This window comes from Leptodactylus fuscus, chromosome 7, assembly GCF_031893055.1.
Source record: "Leptodactylus fuscus isolate aLepFus1 chromosome 7, aLepFus1.hap2, whole genome shotgun sequence".
NCBI classification, from domain to species: domain Eukaryota; kingdom Metazoa; phylum Chordata; class Amphibia; order Anura; family Leptodactylidae; genus Leptodactylus; species Leptodactylus fuscus.
This window is the reverse complement of record NC_134271.1, coordinates 133,661,043-133,680,405: the sequence shown is the minus strand read 5'-3', so window position 1 is coordinate 133,680,405 and position 19,363 is coordinate 133,661,043. Positions and strand designations below refer to the sequence as shown.

Here is a 19,363-nt window from a genome sequence, read left to right as displayed (position 1 = left end):
ATGCCTTCCCATCCAGGTACCGAAGTAAATGTTCCTTGACAATTTGCTCAAAGATTTTTCCTGCTATCGAGGTCAGACTTACCGGCCTGTAATTTCCTGGATCGTCCCTTTTCCCCTTTTTGCAGATGGGGACAACATTTGCCCTTTTCCAATCTAAAGGGACCACTCCTGTTTCCCATGACTTACTGAAGATTATAGCAAGGGGTTCTGTTATTTCCTCTGCTATCTCTTTCAGGACTCTAGGGTGTAAATCATCTGGTCCTGGGGACTTGGTTTCCTGTAACTTGGCTAAGTGCTCTCTTACCAGACCTTCGCTTATAGTCAGCTTGGAGTCCTCCTTCCCCTCATCTCCATCACCATTAATGTCGATATTTCCATTAGTTTCTTAGGAGAAGACGGATACAAAATATGAATTTAGTAGCTCCACCTGCTGTTCCACCATGTTAACTGTTTCTCCTTTGTCATTCTTCAGGACTCCAATGGTCTCCTTCACTTTTCTTTTGCTTTTAACATATCCCCAAAATCCTTTTACCTTACTCTTTGCCTCTTTTGCAAGCTTCAATTCGTGTTCAGCCTTAGCTCCTTTGATGCTTGTCTTGCAGAGTCTGCAGACTGCTGTGTACGCTTCCTTAGGTATGGTTGCCATCTTCCACTTTTTGTATGTTTCCTTTTTCCTTTTTAGCAGGTTATGTAATTTTTTGGTCATCCATCCTGATATTTTTAGGTTCTTCCCATTTTTCTTCCTTCTAGGTATTGTTAGTTCCTGTGCTTTAATGATTTCCCTACTGAAGATTTCCCACCCTTCATGTGCATTTTTGTGCTTAAGAATTTTGCACCATGGAATTCTGCTAACCCTTGCCTTCAGGCTCTTGAAGTCTGCCCTGCTAAAGTCGAGCCTTGAAGTCTGTGTCTTCTCAGGTCTTCTCCTTCTTGCAACCCTAAACTCAAGTATAGTATGATCGCTGAATCCCAGTGTCCCTGCTACCCGTAGTCCCTTAACCATGTGCTCTTTGTTGGTTAGGACTAGGTCCAAAATGGATGTTCCTCTCGTGTTTTCTTCTACTAGCTGGGCAATGAAGTTGTCTGCTAGAGAGGATAAACATTTGATGGAGCCTTTACTCTTGGCTGTATGGGTTTCTCAATGAATGTCAGGGTAATTGAAGTCTCCCATGATCACTATTTCATGTTTCTTTGAGAGCGTGGTCATTTGCTGTGAAAAAATCTCATCCATGTCTTCTGTCTGTCCTGGTGGTCTGTAATAAACGCCTAGTATGATGTCCTTATCATTGTTTTTCCCTTGAATTACTACCCAAATAATTTCCAGTAGATTATCATTCTGTAAAACTGTCATTTCTGTGGAGATGTGTTCTTTTTTAACATACAATGCAACTCCACCCCCTCTTTTATTAGATTGTAAGACACAAAGCAAAATCGGAACGCAAAATAAACGTAGATATATCAGTTCCATTATGTATTCTACGCCCTATAAACACATGTCCTTACCACAAAAAGCTCAAACACAAACCACAAAAAAGGGGTAAGTATGACATAATAAACACACTAATAATAAAAATCTCAAAAAATCTTTATTATAATAATTTAACACATACACAAAATAGGACGATGCAAAGAAAGCAAATGTACACATACACAAATGGGTATAATGGATGCCACAACAAATGGTGGTCCCTGTGAATACTGCTAGTTTCCCTCATGAGTCATACTAAAGTACAAAATACACACTCTCGTATTATGTATTGAAATTTGCTTTCTTTGCATCGTCCTATTTTGTGTATGTGTTAAATTATTATAATAAAGATTTTTTGAGATTTTTATTATTAGTGTGTTTATTATGTCATACTTACCCCTTTTTTGTGGTTTGTGTTCCCCTCTTTTATTAGTTCTATTCTTTTTGAATAAGTTGTATCCTTCCATCTGTATGTTCCAATCATGCATGTCGTTCCACCAGGTTTCTGTGATGCCGATGACGTCATAGTTTTCCTTGTGTATCATCAGCTCTAGTTCTCCTTCTTTGTTTCCCATGCTTTGTGCGTTTGTGTAAAAACATTTCAGATTGTGCTCTGTTGTATCCTTTTTCGTAATTTCCTTCTGAGTATCCTGTCTTGGGTCCTCTTTACCACATCTAGTAACCTTGTTTAGTATGTCTTTTAGCTGCATGTTCTTGTCTTTCTTTTTTCTTCCCATCCCCTCTTCTTCTAGTTTAAAGCCCTTCTGATGAGTGTGGCAAGTCTTCTGGCAAATATGTTTTTCCCAGGTTTTGTGAGATGTATCCCGTCTCTAGCAAGGAGTCCATCGTAGAGACGGGATACACGCCATGGTCCAAAAATCCAAATCCTTGCTCTCGGCACCACCGTCGAAGCCAGGTGTTTACCTCTAGTATTCTATTCCATCTCCTGATGCCATGACCATCAACTGGGAGGATTGATGAGAATACTACCTGCGCATCCAGTTCCTTCACTGTCTTCCCCAAATTTTCAAAGTCTTTATAGATAGTTGGTAAATCATTTTTTGCCGTGTCGTTTGTACCCACATGTATCAGTAGGAATGGGTAGTCGTCCTTGGAGCTGAGGAGGCTTGGTATCCTATCGGCCACATCCTTGATTTTTGCTCCTGGGAGGCAGCATACTTCTCGTGCGGTTAAGTCTGGCCTGCAGACAGCTGCCTCTGTGCCTCTTAGCAGTGAGTCACCCATAACCACTACTCTTCTTTTCTTCCTTGCAACACCATTTCTTGTTGCTCCTGATTGTCTCTGGGTGAATTTTGTTTCTTCTTTTGCTGATAGGTTATTTTTGTCATTTTCATCCACCTGCATGAAAGTTTCATATCGGTTACTTAGCTGTGTGAGTGGTGATGGCCTTGTGATCCATTTGCATCTCTTGGTCACATGTGTCCAGTTTTCTGCCTCTGTAGGTTCTCTCAAGTATTCTTCCCTTACTGTATTCGGGGGACTTGCATCAGTCTCTGCAACTGTAGGCTCTCTAGCACTTTCATCCCCTACTGTGTTCTGGAGGCTTGCTTCAGCTTCATCAATGAAGACCTCACTTTCTTTGATGCTTCTCAACGTCACTATTCTTTCTTCCAACCTCTGCACTTTTTCTTCTAAAAGGGCCACTAGTTTACATTTCATACAGGTGAAGTTGGCTTTATGGTCCGGCAGATCTGTAAACATATAGCAAGTGTTGCAGCTCACCATGTGGGTTTTCTCCTCTTCCATGTTGCTCATTAAATTTGGATGAATGATCTTGTATATGTTTTTTTGTTTGTTTTTTTTCCTCGTCTACAAAGTGTAGAAACTCTTTGCGATGTCCTCTAACCAGCGAGACCCAGCAATCGATGAGATTAAGGAAGGCAAGAACCAGAGGTTCAAGATGAAGTGGAAAAACTGCGCTCCCTGGTTGTTGATAGATAGTGACACAAAGACCAATTGTCCACGTATGGATTTATTGAGAAACAAAAGCACGACGCGTTTCGGACCTTCAAGGGTCCTTCTTCAAGTGCAAGAACAAAGCTTGACACGTCAGGCTAGATGCATAGCTGTTTTTCCTCTCTTATCGATGAGATTAAGGCGACTCTTCTCCTCTTCCCAGCATGCACCAGAAATATTCAGATGAGCTTCCAATCCCAGGTTTTGCGATGTCCTCTAACCAGCGAGACCCAGCAATTCCCAGCAATCGATGAGATTAAGGCGACTCTTATCCTCTTCCCAGCATGCACCAGAAATATTCAGATGAGCTTCCAATACCCCCAACTCTAACCAGCAGAGTTGGGGGTATCAGGGTGGATTGACACTCTAACCAGCAGAGTTGGGGTATGATCAGAATTGTGCAGCGCTGATGGAGGAGGAGTATGAGGAGGAGGAGGAATTGGAGAGGGTGAGCACACACATGCAATTTCATGTCGGGGTGCTTGACACCGGTGGACATGAAAATGATGGGTCTATCCAGTGGCTATTCATTTTTATGAGCATTAGCCGGTCAGCACTGTCAGCTGACAGCCGGCTGCGCTTATCCGTAATTATGCCACCGGCAGCGCTGTAGACCCTTTCGGAAAGCACGCAGGTGGCAGGGCAGGAAAGGACCTCTAATGCATACAGGGCAAGTTCCAGCCACAAATCCAACTTGGAGACCCAATAAGTATAGGCCGCAGAGGGATCGGAGAGGACAGGGCTGGTGTCGGCCAGGTACTCCTGCAACATGCGCCTATACTTATCCCTCCTGGTGACACTAGGACCCTCAGTGGAGGTACTTTGGCGAGCGGGTGCCATTAATGTGTCCCAGACCTATTAGAAGTAGAGCTGAATGTGTGTGCTAAGCACACACATTCAGCACTGCTTCATCACGCCAATACAATGCATTAGCCAGTGCTGATTGGCCAGAGTACGGAATTCGGCCAATCAGCGCTGGCTCTGCTGGAGGAGGCGGAGTCTAAGGTGGGACCTGAATGGAGACTGGTGTGGAGCGATCTTAGACTCCGCCTCCTCCAGCAGAGCCAGCGCTGATTGGCCGAATTCCGTACTCTGGCCAATCAGCACTGGCTAATGCATTGTATTGGCGTGATGAAGCAGTGCTGAATGTGTGTGCTTAGCACACACATTCAGCTCTACTTCATCGGGCTAATAGAATGCATTGGCCAGCGCTGATTGGCCGAATTCCGTACTCTGGCCAATCAGCACTGGCTAATGCATTGTATTGGCGTGATGAAGCAGTGCTGAATGTGTGTGCTTAGCACACACATTCAGCTCTACTTCATCGGGCTAATAGAATGCATTGGCCAATCAGCGCTGGCCAATGCATTCTATTAGCGTGAACTGAGTTTGCACAGGGGTTCTAGTGCACCCTCGGCTCTGCTACATCAGATTGCTACATCTGATGTAGCAGTGCCGAGTGTGCATCAGATGTGTAGTTGAGCAAAACTGACTCAGCACTGCTAAGTCTCTGCATTCGCATAGGAATGCATTGGCCAGCCTTCGGCCAATCAGCGCTGGCTCTGCCGGAGGAGGCGGAGTCTAAGGTCGGACCTGAATGGAGACTGGTGTGGAGCGATCTTAGACTCCGCCTCCTCCAGCAGAGCCAGCGCTGATTGGTCGAGTTCCGTACTCTGGCCAATCAGCGCTGGCCAATGCATTCTATTAGCCCGATGAAGTAGAGCTGAATGTGTGTGCTTAGCACACACATTCAGCTCTACTTCATCAGGCTAATAGAATACATTGGCCAATCAGCGCTGGCCAATGCATTCTATTAGCTTGATGAAGCAGAGTGTGCACAAGGGTTCAAGTGCACCCTCGGCTCTCCTACATCAGAGCCGAGGGTGCGCTTGAACCCTTGTGCAGCCTCGGCTCTGCTACATCAGAGCCGAGGGTGCGCTTGAACCCTTGTGCACACTCTGCTTCATCAAGCTAATAGAATGCATTGGCCAGCACTGATTGGCCAGAGTACGGAATTCGGCCAATCAGCGCTGGCCAATGCATCCCTATGGGAAAAAGTTTATCTCACAAAAATCACAATTACACACCCGATAGAGCCCCAAAAAGTTATTTTTAATAACATTCCCCCCTAAATAAAGGTTATCCCTAGCTATCCCAGCCTGTACAGCTATCCCTGTCTCATAGTCACAAAGTTCACATTCTCATATGACCCGGATTTGAAATCCACTATTCGTCTAAAATGGAGGTCACCTGATTTCGGCAGCCAATGACTTTTTCCAATTTTTTTCAATGCCCCCGGTGTCGTAGTTCCTGTCCCACCTCCCCTGCGCTGTTATTGGTGCAAAAAAGGCGCCAGGGAAGGTGGGAGGGGAATCGAATTTTGGCGCACTTTACCACGCGGTGTTCGATTCGATTCGAACATGGCGAACACCCTGATATCCGATCGAACATGTGTTCGATAGAACACTGTTCGCTCATCTCTAACTCCAACATGTATTCAGCCATGTGTGCCAGAATGTTACTTGGCATCACTTGGCTGCCCCTACCGGAATGGTCAATCTCCATTTCCTCCTCCTCCATTTCGCCCCAACCGCGCTGCAGCAATGGGACACAATGAACTTCCCCGCTAGCCTCCTGTGTGACAATGAGATCTGCCACTTCGTCGTCCTCCTCCTCCTCCCTCAATATACGCTGTGAAGCGGACAGGAGTGTGCCATGACTATCTTGCTGGGATGTTTCAGCTCCTATGCCAGACTCCTCAGCGTCCAATGCGTTATCCCTGATGGCGATGAGGGATTCTCGCATCACACACAGGAGCGGAATTGTGATACTGACGAGTGTGTCGTCACAACAGACCCTCATGGTTGACTCCTCAAAGACACGCAAGATCTCACATAAGTCTGCCATCCATGGCCACTCATGGTGCAGAAACTGCAGGAGCTAACGCTGAGGAACCCTTGCTGTTGGTTTTCTTCTTTAGTTCTTCCCTGCCTATCTAAAGCTAATCGCTACCTAGCCCTCAGCAGATATGCTTCTCTCCCTATCTCTGACCGCAAAAATGGCGACTAGGGCGGCAGCCGATGTTATAAATGGGAGGTCACATGTTTTCGCCAGCCAATGGGTTTTTTAAATTTTTTTCACTGCCTCCGTTGTCCTAGTTCCTGTCCTACCTCCCCTGCACAGTTATTGGTGCAAAAAAAGCACGAGGGAAGGTGGGAGGGGATACGAATTTTCACTGCGTTTGCTGCGTGGTATTCAATTGGCAGAGGTCAGCTGCTTCGCCGAAGCCAGGCCACACCCAGAATGGCCCAAGATGTTCCCTATTATAGCCAGCCCAGAAAAACTCCCCCATCGAAGGCACGTTCCTCGATGTTGTGGAGATTTTTCAACGAATGCACGGAGGACAAATATAGTGCAGTTTGCACAATTTGCCACTCAAAACTGAGTAGGGGCTCTGAAAAGAGCAATGTTTCGACCACTTCCATGCGCCGTCATTTGGAATCCAAGCACTGGGCTCAGTGGGAGAGAGCAAACACAGGACAATTGTCGTCCGGCGTTGCCGCCACTGCCTCTCCCACTGTTGCCAGTGCTGGCGCTGCAGTCCAGAGCACCAGCCAGGACACCGCAACATCTGGCTCCACCACTTTGGGGACTCCCTCATCCTCCCCTGTTCCTGTCTCAGCTCCTTCTCCTGCACCATCATGCATCTCCTCCCAGCAACCCACCATCTCTCAAACATTTGAGCGCAGGCAAAAATACAGCACTAACCACCCACATGTGCAAGCCTTGAACGCGCACATCTCCAAACTCATGGACCAGGAGATGTTGGCATTCCGGCTTGTGGAAACTCCGGCATTCCAGGACCTGATGGCAAGTGTGACACCTCGCTATGCCGTCCCTAACCATCACTACTTCTCCCGGTGTGCCTTCCCCACCTTGTACAGCATGTGTCACTGAACATCAGGCAGGCCCTAAGTTTCGCGCTTTACACAAAGGTCCACTTGACCACCGACGCGTGGACAAGTGCATGCGGACAGGGATGCTACATTTCACTGATGGCACACTGGGTGAATGTAGTTGAGGCTGGGACTGGGTCACAAACTGGGCCGGTGAACCTCGTCTCCCCGCCTTATCATTCCTGGCAGAGGCTCTGAAACAACACCCTCCTCCCTAGCCGCCGCCATTAAATTTACTCCAGCTACGAGCTGGAAACATTGCAGCACTGGTGTGGGTAGACGTCAGCAGGCCTTGCTGAAGCTCATCAGCTTGGGGGACAGACAGCACACTGCCTCCGAGGTGAGTGATGCCCTCCTCGATGAGACAGCAATATGGTTTGAGCCGCTGCACCTGGGCCCAGGCATGGTCGTGTCTGATGACGGCAGGAACCTGGTAGCAGCTCTGGAGCTTGCCAGCCTTCAACATGTTCCATGCCTGGCCCACATCTTTAACCTAGTGGTGCAACATTTTTTTTAAAGACATACCCAAATGTGCACGAGCTACTGGTGAAAGTGCGGCACTTGTGTGCCCACTTTTGCATGTCTACAGTAGCCACTGCTAGCCTAAAAAACTCCAGCAATGCCTACATCTGCCCGAACACCGGCTCTTGTGTGACGTCCCCACACGCTGGAACTCAACATATCATATGTTGAGCAGAGTGGTTTAGCAGCAGAGACCTTTGATGGAGTACCATGTCCAAAGCCCTAGGGTGAAACAAAGTCAGCTCCCTCAGTTTCTCAACCATCAGTGGCCATGGATGGGAGACCTATGTGAAATCCTACAGGTGTTGGAGGAGTCCACCAAGAGGGTCAGCTGTGACAACGCACTAGTGAGCGTAAAAATCCTGCTCTTGTGTGTGATGCGAGAATCCCTCATTGCCATCAGGGATAACGAAGATCACACTGAGGAGTCAGGGATAGCAGCAGAACCGTCACAGCAGGAGAGTAGGTCCACACATCTGTCCACTTCACAGCATTTAATGATGGAGGAGGAGGATGAAGATGTGGCAGATGATATGACTGTGACAGAGGAGGCTACCGGGGAAGTTCAATGCATCGCATTCTTGCAGCACAGATGGGGCAAAAGGGAAGAGGAGGAGGAGGAAGTGGAGAGTGACCTTTCCGGTGGGGGCAGCAAAGTCATGCCAAGTAACACTCTGGCACACATGGCTGACTTCATGTTGGGGTGCTTGTCAAGTGACAAGCGCGTAGTCAAAATAATGGAGAGCAACCAATACTGGATATTTGCAATCCTTGACCCCGGTATAAAAATATCATCTCGTCTTTTATTCCGGTAGAGGGGAGGGCCAATCGCATTAATGACTGCAACAAGCAATTGGTGCAGAACATGATGGAGATGTTTCCATCAAGTGTCGTTGGTGGCAGAGAGGACAGTTCCTCCATGAGGTGAACAAGTGCCGTCCGGTCCACACCCACAAGGGGTACACTGTCTAAGCTCTGGGACACATTAATGGCACTCCCTCGCCAAACTCTAGAGGGGTCTAGTGTCAACAGTCTGGAAAAGTATAGGCGCATGTTGCGGGAATACCTGTCCGACCACAGCCCTGTCCTCTCCGATCCCTCTGTGCCCTACACGTATTGGGTGTCGAAGTTGGACCTGTGGCTTGAAGTTTCCCTATACGCCTTGGAGGTGCTGTTCTGTCCTGCCGCCAGGGTGCTATCTGAAAGGGTCTTCAGCGCAGCCGGTGTTATCACCACGGATAAGCGCAGATGGCTGTCAGCTGAGAGTGCCGACCGGATGACTTTCATCAAAATGAACAGCCACTGGATAGAGCCTTCATTTTCATGCCCACCAGTGTCAAGCACCCCAACATGAATTGTCATGTCTGCACTCAACCTCTACAATTCCTCCTCATATTCCTCCACCATCTGCGTTGCACAATTCTTATCCTTCTAGGCTCAATCCACCCTGATTTCCCCAAACTCTGCTGGTTAGAGGCTGAATCCACCCTGATTTCCCCAAACTCTGCTGGTTAGAGGCTGAATCCACCCTGATTTCACCATATTCTGCTGGTTAGAGACTGATTCCAACCTGAATTCACCAATCTCTGCTGGTTAGAGTCTCAACTCACTCTAAGGGCCAAAAACAATGCTGGCGCAAGGCTCAACTAACCCCAAGGGCCAAAAACACTACTGGTGCAAGGCTCAACTAAGTTAAAGGGCCTAAAACTCTACTGGTAAGAGGCTGAAGTCACCTGAAGGATCTCAATCTTTGCTGGTAACTCAGCTTATGGGCCTCTAACTTAATTTGGAAGGGCTCACGTTAAGGGCCAGGAAAGTGAATTTTGGAAGGTCTTATCACATCACACATCCACAATGACAGTTCAGGGTGGGTACTGTTGGATTTCCCATTGCCTATTCCATCTGTGGTTGTCATGGGCAACAAGGGGTGCTTGTTAAGGTTTCATTAGAGTAAAATTTGGGTTTCTGTCCATCCAATTTGGGAGGAAAAAAGGTTTCCAGGTATTTTTCTACTTTCATAGTGGGTTTTTTGAGTGTGTAAAGTGTGTAGTTGTTAGGCTGTGATAGTGGGGTAATAGAGGGACTTTGGTGTGTTAGATGCCCCCAGACATGCTTCCCCTGCTGTCCCAGTTGCATTGCAGAGGTGTTGGCATCATTTGCTGAGGTGTCAAAGTGGACTTGGTGACCCTCCTGAGTTGAACATTGGTTTCCCCATAGACTATAATGGGGTTCGATGTTCGATTGAACAGTCGAGTATTGAGCGACTACTCGAATCGAACTTCGAACATTTCACTGTTCGCTCATCTCTATTAATTATCAATAAAGCTTTGTTAATTTAAAAATTCCTAGATAGATACCTACCTATCCTTTTGGGCACATTATATAATTAGTTATTTTTTTATCTTTAATTAAAGGTTATTTTTTATTTATTCCTTCATTGATTCACTTATTTATTTAACAATTATAACTTTCATAATTCAATCGATTTTCCAAAAAATAGGTTGTGTGGAGATAGAGCCCTTTTGATCTAACATAGCAAAAATCTGCCCTCCAAAAGCTCTTGGTGCACCTTCCCTTCTGAGTCTTTCCGTGTGCCCATATATCAGTTTACATTTACATGTCGGGTATTATGGTAGTTTGGGGAACTTGCATAACGAATTGTGGGATGCATTTTCCCCTTGAACCCCTTGTGAATGTGTAAATACTAGGGCTAAACGAACATATTAGTAACAGAAAATGAAACCTGTAAATTTCAACTCCATTTCTTCTTAATTCTTGTTAAAAACAGATAGGGTTAAAATAATTTTTTATGCTGTTTTGGTTTATTTAAGGGGTGCAGTTTTAAAATGGGGTGATTTACGGGGGTTTCTAATATAGAGGCCTTTGAAAACCCCATCTGGACTGAATTACTCCGTTGAAAAATGGGTTTTCTAAATATTCTTGAAAATTTTGAAACTTGCTGTTTGACTTGTAAGCCTTAGGGTGCATTCACACGGAGTAACGTGCCGCGTGACCTGGCACGTATACGCCGTGTGAGATTTTGAGCGCCGTATACGCTCCCATATATATATATATATATATATATATATATATATACAGTCCTATGAAAAAGTTTGGGCACCCCTATTAATCTTAATCATTTTTAGTTCTAAATATTTTGGTGTTTGCAACAGCCATTTCAGTTTGATATATCTAATAACTGATGGACACAGTAATATTTCAGGATTGAAATGAGGTTTATTGTACTAACAGAAAATGTGCAATATGCATTAAACCAAAATTTGACCGGTGCAAAAGTATGGGCACCTCAACAGAAAAGTGACATTAATATTTAGTAGATCCTCCTTTTGCAAAGATAACAGCCTCTAGTCGCTTCCTGTAGCTTTTAATCAGTTCCTGGATCCTGGATAAAGGTATTTTGGACCATTTCTTTCTACAAAACAATTCAAGTTCAGTTAAGTTTCATGGTCGCCGAACATGGACAGCCCGCTCTCAAATGATCTGAAAACAAAGATTGTTCAACATAGTTGTTCAGGGGAAGGATACAAAAAGTTGTCTCAGAGATTTAACCTGTCAGTTTCCACTGCGGGCTGTCCATGTTCGGCGACCATCAAACTTAACTGAACTTGAATTGTTTTGTAGAAAGAAATGGTCCAAAATACCTTTATCCAGGATCCAGGAACTGATTAAAAGCTACAGGAAGCGACTAGAGGCTGTTATCTTTGCAAAAGGAGGATCTACTAAATATTAATGTCACTTTTCTGTTGAGGTGCCCATACTTTTGCACCGGTCAAATTTTGGTTTAATGCATATTGCACATTTTCTGTTAGTACAATAAACCTCATTTCAATCCTGAAATATTACTGTGTCCATCAGTTATTAGATATATCAAACTGAAATGGCTGTTGCAAACACCAAAATATTTAGAACTAAAAATGATTAAGATTAATAGGGGTGCCCAAACTTTTTCATAGGTCTGTATATATATATATATATATATATATATATATATATATATATATATATATATTAGAGGGAGGACCGGGCTTCGCAAAATCACGGCTGCAAAATAACGCGGCGTATACGAGACTAACTCCCATTGAAATCAATGGGAGTGTATACGGCGCTCAAAATCTCACACGGCGTATACGTGCCAGGTCACGCGGCATGTTACTCCATATGAATGCACCCTTATAATGTCTGTAAAAAAATTAAATGGTGATTAAAGTTTGGTGCTAACATAAAGCAGAGATCTGGTACATTGTATTTATGATCTAATTTGGGTGGTAAGACTAGCTGTATGCAAAGCAGATATTCAAACTTTTTGAATTACATATTTTTTTAAATATTCACCAAATTTCCTATTTTTTTCATAATTAAGCACCAAACTTATTGTCCAAAATTTACCATTAAGACGCAGTTTAATATTTAATGAAAAAAAAAAAAAAAAAAAAAACAGGCTCAAAATCACTTTAGTAAGTAAAGCGTTCTAAAGTTATTATTGCATAAATGGACAAGTCATATTTGAAAAATCAAACTCTGTAAGGAAGTTATAACCTTGCTGCAGCGGGAAGGGGTTAATATTAATATTGTTCTTTCTTACATTTCGGGTTTCTGTATTTATTACTATCTGGTTGTTTCCACAGGACCAGTGAGACTTTTTGGTGGAGTCACTGAATGTGAAGGACTAGTGGAAATGAAATTGGAAGGAGAATGGAGAGGAGTGGGCAGTAATCCTAGCAACAGAGAAATCTCTGCTGTGGTTTGTAGACAGCTGGGATGTAACATCACAAATGTACAACATTATGTGACCTCAGGAGCGAGATTTGTGAATGTTGACAGAAGGATGTTGCTTGTCAGATGTTATGGAGAAGAAACGTCCTTGTCACAATGTCAATATGTTGCATACAATGGTTTCCATCATTCTGCATCTATGCTCGGAATGACATGTTCAGGTAAGAGAAATGTCTCTATGCTGTATTATTCTTCTCCGCACGTCTCACACTGGACTGGATCCAGCATTATACCTGACAACATGTCCAATAACTGCACCTCCAACTAGTCACAGACTAGCCCCACATTTTTCATTTTCACAAGAGGATGAAGAAAAAGAAGCGCCACAAAGCTTGTTAAACAATTTGTCCTGAACACGAGAATACCCCATAGGTGGCCGTGGATACATGGTGGGCTCACAATGGAAAGAACACTACTTGACTCTTGGAGGGTAGATTTTGCTGGCATAGTTTTCGGGTTGTCATATTGCACTTGCAGAGACCTTAAAGTCCAAAAAAAGTTACCCCATTTTGCAAACTAAAACCCCCATCAGGGCCAGCTTTAGAGGTGGGAGGGGGGTGGGGGTACTGGGGAGAAAAGAGAGGAGAGAGAGAAACAGAAGGTTTCAAGGCAGCACAGCTAACAAACTGGATTGGGGCAAATCCTAAGGAAGGTGGTTCCTTCTGTTTAGTGTATAAATATATCAAAGTGGCAGCACTCCAACAATTCAAAGGATCAGTTAATTTATTTCAAGGCAACGTTTCAGTTCTCACCTAGAACCTTTCTCTGGAGAGAAATGTTGTCTTGAAAAAATTCACCGATCCTTTGAATTGTTGGAGTGCTGCCACTTTTATAAATCTAATATATATATATATATATATATATATATATATATATATATATATATATATATATATATATACTGTATACAGTCCTATGAAAAAGTTTGGGCACCCCTATTAATCTTAATCATTTTTTGTTCTAAATATTTTGGTGTTTGCAACAGCCATTTCAGTTTGATATATCTAATAACTGATGGACACAGTAATATTTCAGGATTGAAATGAGGTTTATTGTACTAACAGAAAATGCGCAATATGCATTAAACCAAAATTTGACCGGTGCAAAAGTATGGGCACCCTTATCATTTTATTGATTTGAATTCCCCTAACTACTTTTTACTGAATTACTGAAGCACAAAATTGGTTTTGTAACCTCAGTGAGCTTTGAACTTCATAGCCAGATGTATCCAATCATAAGAAAAGGTATTTAAGGTGGCCAATTGCAAGTTGATCTCCTATTTGAATCTCCTCTGAAGAGTGGCATCATGGGCTACTCAAAACAACTCTCAAATGATCTGAAAACAAAGATTGTTCAACATAGTTGTTCAGGGGAAGGATACAAAAAGCTGTCTCAGAGATTTAACCTGTCAGTTTCCACTGTGAGGAACATAGTAAGGAAATGGAAGACCACAGGGACAGTTCTTGTTAAGCCCAGAAGTGGCAGGCCAAGAAAAATATCAGAAAGACAGAGAAGAAGAATGGTGAGAACAGTCAAGGACAATCCACAGACCACCTCCAAAGAGCTGCAGCATCATCTTGCTGCAGATGATGTCACTGTGCATCGGTCAACTATACAGCGCACTTTGCACAAATAGAAGCTGTATGGGAGAGTGATGAGAAAGAAGCCGTTTCTGCACGTACGCCACAAATAGAGTTGCCTGAGGTATGAAAAAGCACATTTGGACAAGGCAGCTTCATTTTGGAAACAAAAATTGAGTTGTTTGGTTATAAAAAAAAAGGCGTTATGCATGGCGTCCAAAAAGAAACAGCATTCCAAGAAAAACACATGCTACCCACTGTAAAATTTGGTGGAGGTTCCATCATGCTTTGGGGCTGTGTGGCCAATGCCGGCATCGGGAATCTTGTTAAAGTTGAGAGTCGCATGGATTCCACTCAGTATCAGCAGATTCTTGAGAATAATGTTCAAGAATCAGTGACGAAGTTGAAGTTACGCAGGGGATGGATATTTCAGCAAGACAATGATCCAAAACACCGCTCCAAATCCTCAGGCATTCATGCAGAGGAACAATTACAATGTTCTGGAATGGCCATCCCAGTCCCCAAACCTGAATATCATTGAACATCTGTGGGATGATTTGAAGCGGGCTGTCCATGCTCGGCGACCATCTAACTTAACTGAAAGCTACAGGAAGCGACTAGAGGCTGTTATCTTTGCAAAAGGAGGATCTACTAAATATTAATGTCACTTTTCTGTTGAGGTGCCCATACTTTTGCACCGGTCAAATTTTGGTTTAATGCATATTGCACATTTTCTGTTAGTACAATAAACCTCATTTCAATCCTGAAATATTACTGTGTCCATCAGTTATTAGATATATCAAACTGAAATGGCTGTTATAAACACCAAAATATTTAGAACTAAAAATGATTAAGATTAATAGGGGTGCCCAAACTTTTTCATAGGACTGTATATACTAGAGGGAGGACCCGGTTTCGCACGGGTATATTACATTTTATGTTTGTGTAGTGGCCCCATAAGAATTATCCAATTTTGCACTGGTGTATTTTGTATGTTGTTTGTGTGTGTGTCCATAAGCGTCATGTGATTATGTGGATCTCATTTTGGATATCAGTGAAAAATCTGTGATCAGTTGTTATGGATACCTGGAGTAAAGCTGTATCTAATCCTTCCCCGTGTGGTACTGCGTTTAGACGCAAGTATCTAATCCTTGTTGGTGTGGTACTGTGTGCCGATGCACATATCTAATCCTCCGTCGTGTGGTACTGTGTGCAGATGCGTGTATCTAATCCTTCCCCGTGTGGTATTGTGTGAAGTGGCGTGTATCTAATCCTCCGGTAAGTGAAATTGTGTGCAGATGTGCGTATCTAATCCTCCCCTGTGTGGTATTGTGTGAAGAGGTGCGTATCTAATCCTACGGCATGTGGAACTGTGTGTAGACGCGCATATCTAATCCTACAGCATGTGGTACTGTATGCAGACGCGTGTATCTAATCCAATGGTGTGTACAACTGTGTGAAGACGCGCAAATCTAATCCTCTGGCGTGTGGAACTGTAAGCAGACGCGCGTATCTAATCCTACAGCATGTGGTACTGTGTGCAGATGCACGTATCCAATCCTCTGGCATGTGGTATTGTGTGCAGAAGCGTGTATCCAATCCCCTGGCGTATGGTACTGTGTGCAGACGTGCGTTTCTAATCCTATGGCATATGGAACTGTATGAAGACATGCGTATCTAATCCTCCAGTGTGTTGAACTGTGTGCAGATGTGCATATCTAATCCTCCCCTGTGTGGTATTGTGTGAAGGTGTGCGTATCTAATCCTCTCCCGTGTGGTACTTTGTACATACAAACGTATCTAATCCTTCAGCGTGTGGAACTTTGTGCAGACACGCATATCTAACCCTTGGTCGTTTGGTACTGTGTGCAGATGCACGTATCTAATCTTCCCCTGTGTGATATTGTGTGCTGAGACGCGTATCTAATTCTCTGGCTTGTGGTACTGTGTGCAGAGGCATGTATCTAATCCTCCAAAGTGTGGGACTGTGTGCAGACACACGTATCTAATACTCCCCTGTGTGGTATTGTGTGAAGAGGCGCGTATCTAATCCTACGGCATGTGGAACTGTGTGTAGATGCGCGTATCTAATCCTATGGCATGGGGTACTGTGTGTAGACGCGTGTATCTAATCCTGCGGCGTGTACAACTGTGTGCAGACGTGCATATCTTATGCTCTGGTGTGTGGAACTGTGTGCAGATGCGTGTATCCAATCCTCCGGCGTGTGGTACTATGTGCAGATGCGCATATCTAATCCTCCCCCGTGTGGTACTGTGTGCTGAGACGCGTATCTAATCCTCCCCTGTGTGGTACTGTGTGCTGAAATGTGTATCTAATTCTCTGGCTTGTGGTACTGTGTGCAGAGGCATGCATCTAATCCTCCAAACTGTGGTACTGTGTGCATTAGAGAACAGACAGACAAGAATTCATTTTTATAATATAGAGATTATAAAAATGAATTCTTGTCTGTCTGTCTGTCTGTTCTCTAATGCAAACCAAACGACTGGACCGATCTTCACCAAATTTGGTACAGAGATACTTCAGGTATCCAGGAAGGTTTAAGATGAGACTACAACTCGCTTAGACGTACCATTGCTGAGATACAGCATTCCAAACACAATGCCCCCCCTTAGCCAATACAAACCTGCAAGTCTTTCACTCATATTCCAACTGCAATACACACGGTCACTCCACATACACAACCCAACACTGATATCCAAACTGAGATACACGCATCAGAGGATTAGATACACAGAACAGCACACAGTATCACACGGGGGAGGATTAGATATATGCGTCTGCACACAGTCCCACATGCCAGAGGAATAAATACGCGCTTCTGCACACAGTTCCACATGCCGAAGGATTAGATACACGCGTCTGCACACAGTTCCACACACTGAAGGATTAGATACGTGCATCTGCACAACATTCCACATGCCGAAAGATTAGATACATGCCTCTGCACACAGTACCACACGCCAGGGGATTGGATACATGCATCTGCACACAGTACCACATGCCAAAGGATTGGATACACGCATCTGCACACAGTTCCACACACCAGAGCATAAGATATGCACGTCTGCACGCCGCAGGATTAGATACACGCGTCTGCACACAGTACCCCATGCTGTAGGATTTGATACGTGTGTCTACACACAGTTCCACACGCCGTAGGATTAGATATGCACGTCTGTCATGAACTGAACTCACTGGGTCTTGAACCCATGACTTCCTGACTATGTTCTGCGGCCTTAACCATTGCACTATTTGGAAATCTGTTTTGTTCTGTGCTTTACCTTGTCTGGTCTCTTCTGTTGGAGTAATTGGGTTATTAAGATCACCTGTTCTGTGGCCAATCACAGTTTAGTCCGTCCTATATGAACTCACAGCTCACTCCATCCTGTGCCTGATTATTCTGGCTGTCTGCTTCCTGTTGCCCTGAACCTCATCACTGCCTTGCTGCTCTTGTGTACCGAACTTTGCTAACGCCTGACTACGATTGATCTGCTCCTCCTGTGAACCGAACCTTGCTAACGCCTGACTACGATTGATCTGCTCCTACCGTGTACCGAACCTTGCTAACGCCTGACTACGATTGATCTGCTCCTACCGTGTACCGAACCCTGCTAACGTCTGACCACGGTTTCTTCTACTTCTGAGGTACTTATCCTTCATTTATTACTATTTAAGTACTGTACCATTTGCCCCACCAATTGGACTCCAAATCTGATAACTAGCATCGTTACAACGTCTTCACACAATACCACACAGGGGAGGTTTAGATACGTGTGTCTGCACACAGTACCACACTTTGGAGGGTTAGATACATGCCTCTGCACACAGTACCACAAGCCAGAGAATTAGATATGCATCTCGGCACACAGTACCACACTTTGGAGGATTAGATATGTGCATCTGCACACAGTACCACACCAACAAGGATTAGACAATTGCGTCTAAACACAGTACTACACGGGCAAGAATTAGATATAGCTTTACTCCAGGTATCCATAACAACTTATCACAGGTTTTTCACTGACATCCAAAATGAGATACACATAATCACATGACGCTTATGGACACACACACAAACAACATACAAAATACACCAGTGCAAAATTGGACAATTCTTATGGGGCCACTACACAAACATAAAATGTTACATACCCGTGCGAAGCCGGGTCCTCCCTCTAGTATATTTATATATTTATAAGGAGAATCTATTATGTCTATTATTAATAAGGCTAGGGGAACTATTACCCCCCCCCCCCCATTTTTAATTATAGTCCCTTTTATAAATAGAGGAACACTTAAGCAACACAATGTAACTCCAAGCAACACTGATTGACAATCAATTTCACCTGCTGTTGTGCAACTGGAATAGACAACAGATGTAAATTATTGGCAAATATCGAGACACACTCAATAAAGGAGAGGCTCTGCAGGCGGGGACCACAGACCACATCTCAGTACCAATGCTTTCTAGCTGATGTTTCGGTCACTTTTGAATGTTGGTTGTGTTTTCACACTCATGGTAGCATGAGACGGTCTCTACAACCCACATAAGTGGCTCAGGTAGTGCAGCTCATCCAGGACACATGAATGTGAGCTGTGCAAGAAGGTTTGCTGTGTCTGTCAGTGTAGTGTCCAGAGGCTGTAGGCACTATCAGGAGACAGGCCAGTACACCAGGAGACGTGGAGGGGGCCATAGGAGGGCAACAACCCAGCAGCAAGGAAGAACAGGAGGAGCACTGCCAGAGCCCTGCAAAATGACCTCCAGCAGGCCACAAATGTGCATGTGTCTGCCCAAACGGTTAGAAACCGACTCCATGAGGATGGTATGAAAGCCTTAAGTCCACAGATGGGGGTTGTGCTCACAGTCCAACACCGTGCAAGATGTTTGGCATTTGCGACAGAACACCAGGATTGGTAACTTCGCCACTGGCGCCCTGTGCTCTTCACAGATGAAAGCAGGTTCATACTGAGCACATGTGACAGACGTGACAGAGTCTGGTGACGAAGTGGAGAGTGATCTTTGGCCTGCAACATCCTTCAGCAT

General features: G+C 44.4%; 1 protein-coding gene across 1 annotated transcript in view; it reads left to right on the top strand.

Annotated features, from left to right (window-relative positions):
- The window catches only part of LOC142214523 (scavenger receptor cysteine-rich type 1 protein M130-like), a 170,890-nt gene that overhangs the window by 59,799 nt on the left and 91,728 nt on the right, over positions 1-19,363 (top strand). The window contains exon 4 of the mRNA XM_075283472.1: positions 12,570-12,704. Within this exon, the coding sequence (XP_075139573.1) occupies positions 12,570-12,704 (135 nt within the window). The remainder of the gene's footprint in view (positions 1-12,569; positions 12,705-19,363) is intronic.